We start from the raw sequence: 3270 nt of genomic DNA, 5'->3' as shown, positions 1-3270 counted from the left end.
AAATTGTAACCTACTAACACAGTAACTTTCAACCTAATACCATAAAGTTGAAGATGCCCTCAAACCTTAATTAAAAAATTAAAAAAACTAGTCCTAAATTGAACAAATAGCAAGAACACCAAAACTTTTATTATTATTATTTTTAAAGGTGGTTATTGATTGATTTGTTTTTGGTAAAGAAAGCTGGTTTTTATATGAAAATTATTTCGGTCCTCCTTCTTACAGGAACTTTCTAAACTTGAACAAAACCATGTTACTGTTGTAGGTGTTTTAAAAATAGGTTTAAGTTTACAAAGGTGGTTTAAGAAGGAGCATCGAAATTAAACCCTAAGTCTAATTTTGAATTGCAAGAAGAATTACAAAATGAAATTCCAAGTTAATTTGTATATAGGGATTTCTAATTTATTATGATCCAGTACATATATATAGCATAATAATATTATAGCTGTAATTTACACTTCTTGTTTCTTGCTTCTTCCCAGATAGGGCTGTTATCTTCCTGCTAATAAACTATAGAAAGAAAGGCCTAAAAAAACCTACACACACACACCAAAAAGAAACCCTAATTAAAACTTTGATGCGTTATATTAGTTTAGTTTTTCAAAACAAAAGAGCACTATCTTGTAAAGACATGCTAATTAGGTCATCATCATGAGCCTGAGCTGAAGCATCATCCAAGAGCCATTTCTCTATCAATCTGAGAGGGACTTGATCCCCCAAGTTGGGCTTGCTTTCATCTTGGAACACACTGTTCTCGGCCACCGACACAGATTCATGAGAAATATTGTCTGAATTAGAGGAGTTGAAGCTAAAAAAGGAATCAAAACCCTCGGGTGTGGCTTCACTCAACGCTCCTTCATCACTACAACTGGAGTTCTGAGTCATTGTTTCGGCTGATTTTGTTTGACGAGGCGCAGGTGCGGGTTTGGGTGGATTCTTCATCCAGTTCTGGAGCAACCGTGATATGTTCTCAGCACTTGATGCATAAGCAGTAGATGATTGAGATTGAGATGGTCTTAAGTAAGGGTGAGAGAGCTTGAACTCAATGGAATTTGTCAAAGAGTTTGGTTTATCAAGGGATAAAGCATCAGAAAGGGCCTGTTTAGCCATCCTGATATCCGTTTGAAGCCTCCTCTCCCACTGCCCTTTGGACACTGATTGTGCAGAAGAAAACCCCTCTTGATTTTGGCCATCAACGCCTGTTTCAACCTTTTTCAGCTTCTTTTTCAAATGGGTGTTCCAGTAATTCTTTATGTCATTATCTGTTCTCTGAGGAAGATAGGAAGCTATGGCGGCCCATCTGCACCCCCCCCCAAAAAAAACAAACACTTCAAGTAAGAGACTTGAGAGAGAGAGAAAGAAACAAATATTTTAGGATCATAGTCTTACCTATTGCCTAAAAGAGCTTGGAGATGGATGATCATCTTCTCTTCTTGTTCAGTGAAGTTACCACGTTTGATACCTGGCCGGAGATAGTTGGTCCATCGGAGCCTGCAACTCTTGCTGCATCTAAGCAAACCTGAAACATCAACATTAAAAAAAATCATTGAACGAAACCAAATCCCTAATGGAAAGACCAAAAGTTAAAACCCCCCACACACATCTGAAAGGAGAGTAATGGAAAGAAACAAGATGAATTTAATGTAAAAAAGGAAGAGGCCTGTATATTTATTGCACCTCTTTAATGATCCCAACTAACTCCCCAAACGAAAAATACGGAAAAAAAGACCAAGAAAAGGGGGTTGAAGTTAAAACTTGGAAGCTGAAAAAGTGTGAAACTGATTACATACCAGTATTAGTAGGAACAGATCTCCAGTTTCCTGGACCATGTTCTTGAATATAAGAGACCAATATGATATCTTCTTCGGGAGTCCATGGTCCCTTCTTCACACCGATTTTGTCACAGCAAGGAGGCCTACCCATCTCTCCACTTAAATTTCTTCTCTCTTTAGCACAAAGCTTAAGACCAACTTGAAGAAGAAGAAGATAAAGAAGAAGAATCGATTCAATGTTTTAGAAGCAAAAAAGGGTTGTGAAGGATTTAAATGTTGATGTAATTGGTATGTAAAGGAAGATGGTTTGAGATATAGCTAGGTAGATGTTGAAATCTGTTTTTTTGTGTCTACTATGTAAATACCCTAAGAGAAATGGTGGAGACAGACAAGGCTGAAAGGCAAGGGTTTGGTTTGGTTTGGTTTGTTTATATATACAAAGAAAAGAAGAGAGAGAAGAGAGGCTGACCTGGTTGATGGGGTAAAAGCGGTTTTTGCTTAGCCATCCCAAATTAAAAAATAAAAAAAAGAGAGTCAAAACGGACAGTACGCAGCATTTACTCATTGCTCGCCAAAAGTCAGCCTATGGTTTAGACTCTTGCTTTGCCTCCTAGCAGCTTTGCCTCTCAAAAACCGTGTGGCATTCATTGTCGGGTATGCTATGTTTAGAGACAGTTCTTTATTGATAAAAATATATATATATACTTTTTACTCTAAAAATATTTTTGAGAGAAAGCTGTGAAGAATAAGTTGTTTTTTATTAAAATTTTTAGTTTTTTAGAAGTACTTTTGAAAAGTACCTCTGAAAAGGAGCTGAAAAGAAAAAGTTAAAAATTTTATTTTATTTTTTTCTTCCAAAAGCACTTTTGGTGATTAATTACTTTTCACATCTCCAATAACATAGTATTTTTCTTTTTTTTCTTAGTGCTTAATTACAATGGTATTAAAATCATTAATTAAAATAAAAATATTTTTTAAATACTAATTACAAATATTTAATGGTTATATTTAAATATTTAAAATATAGTTTATATATTCTAATTAAATTTTATAAATAATTAATATTTATTGCTTAAAATATTTACAATTTATATTTCATATATTAAAATATTAACAACAAGTTATAATAAATTTTTTATATTATTACTAAAATATAATAATATTAACTAATTTAAATATTATTTAAATTCATATTTGTTACTTGATAATAACATGTCTAAAATGGACATTTTATTTCTCAAAAGCACTTTTTGACAGCAATGCTAAACACCAAATTTTAAACCAAATTTTTCAAAATTACTTCTCAAATGCACTTTTTCACAGTACTTTTCAAAAGTAATGAAGAATTGGCCCTTAGAGTTGGAGGTGCCACCGATTAACACTCCGTTTTCACTCTTTTTTTAACCAATGAGACTTAATCTTGTCAAGGGAAATATTGTGCAGATACTTAAATTCGCTAATCATGATTAAGTTATTCATTTTTACGGTAACTTTAATT

The 3270-nt window shown here is 33.3% G+C and overlaps 1 protein-coding gene across 1 annotated transcript; it reads right to left on the bottom strand.

Annotated features, from left to right (window-relative positions):
* Positions 1 to 356: 356 nt before the first annotated feature.
* On the bottom strand, positions 357 to 2185 carry LOC105764644 (myb-related protein 306). The gene is made up of 3 exons (XM_012583301.2): positions 1791 to 2185; positions 1390 to 1519; positions 357 to 1300 (listed from the first exon to the last, which is right to left on the bottom strand). The coding sequence occupies exons 1-3, from the start codon at positions 1921 to 1923 to the stop codon at positions 601 to 603; spliced, it is 963 nt and encodes a 320-aa protein (XP_012438755.1). The 5' UTR covers positions 1924 to 2185; the 3' UTR covers positions 357 to 600.
* Between the last annotated feature and the right edge of the window lie 1085 nt (positions 2186 to 3270).

Source organism: Gossypium raimondii, chromosome 12, assembly GCF_025698545.1.
Source record: "Gossypium raimondii isolate GPD5lz chromosome 12, ASM2569854v1, whole genome shotgun sequence".
Classification (NCBI taxonomy): domain Eukaryota; kingdom Viridiplantae; phylum Streptophyta; class Magnoliopsida; order Malvales; family Malvaceae; genus Gossypium; species Gossypium raimondii.
The sequence above is the reverse complement of the archived record's forward strand: the minus strand, read 5'-3'. Positions and strand labels throughout refer to the sequence as shown.

Coding starts and splice junctions, on each gene's coding strand:
- LOC105764644 (XM_012583301.2), bottom strand. CDS start 1,923: ATGGGTAGGCCTCCTTGCTGTGACAAAATCGGTGTGAAGAAGGGACCA. Junction 1,520..1,790: donor ATCTGTTCCTACTAATACTG/GTATGTAATCAG, acceptor TTGATGTTTCAG/GTTTGCTTAGATGCAGCAAG. Junction 1,301..1,389: donor CAAGCTCTTTTAGGCAATAG/GTAAGACTATGA, acceptor GGGGGGGTGCAG/ATGGGCCGCCATAGCTTCCT.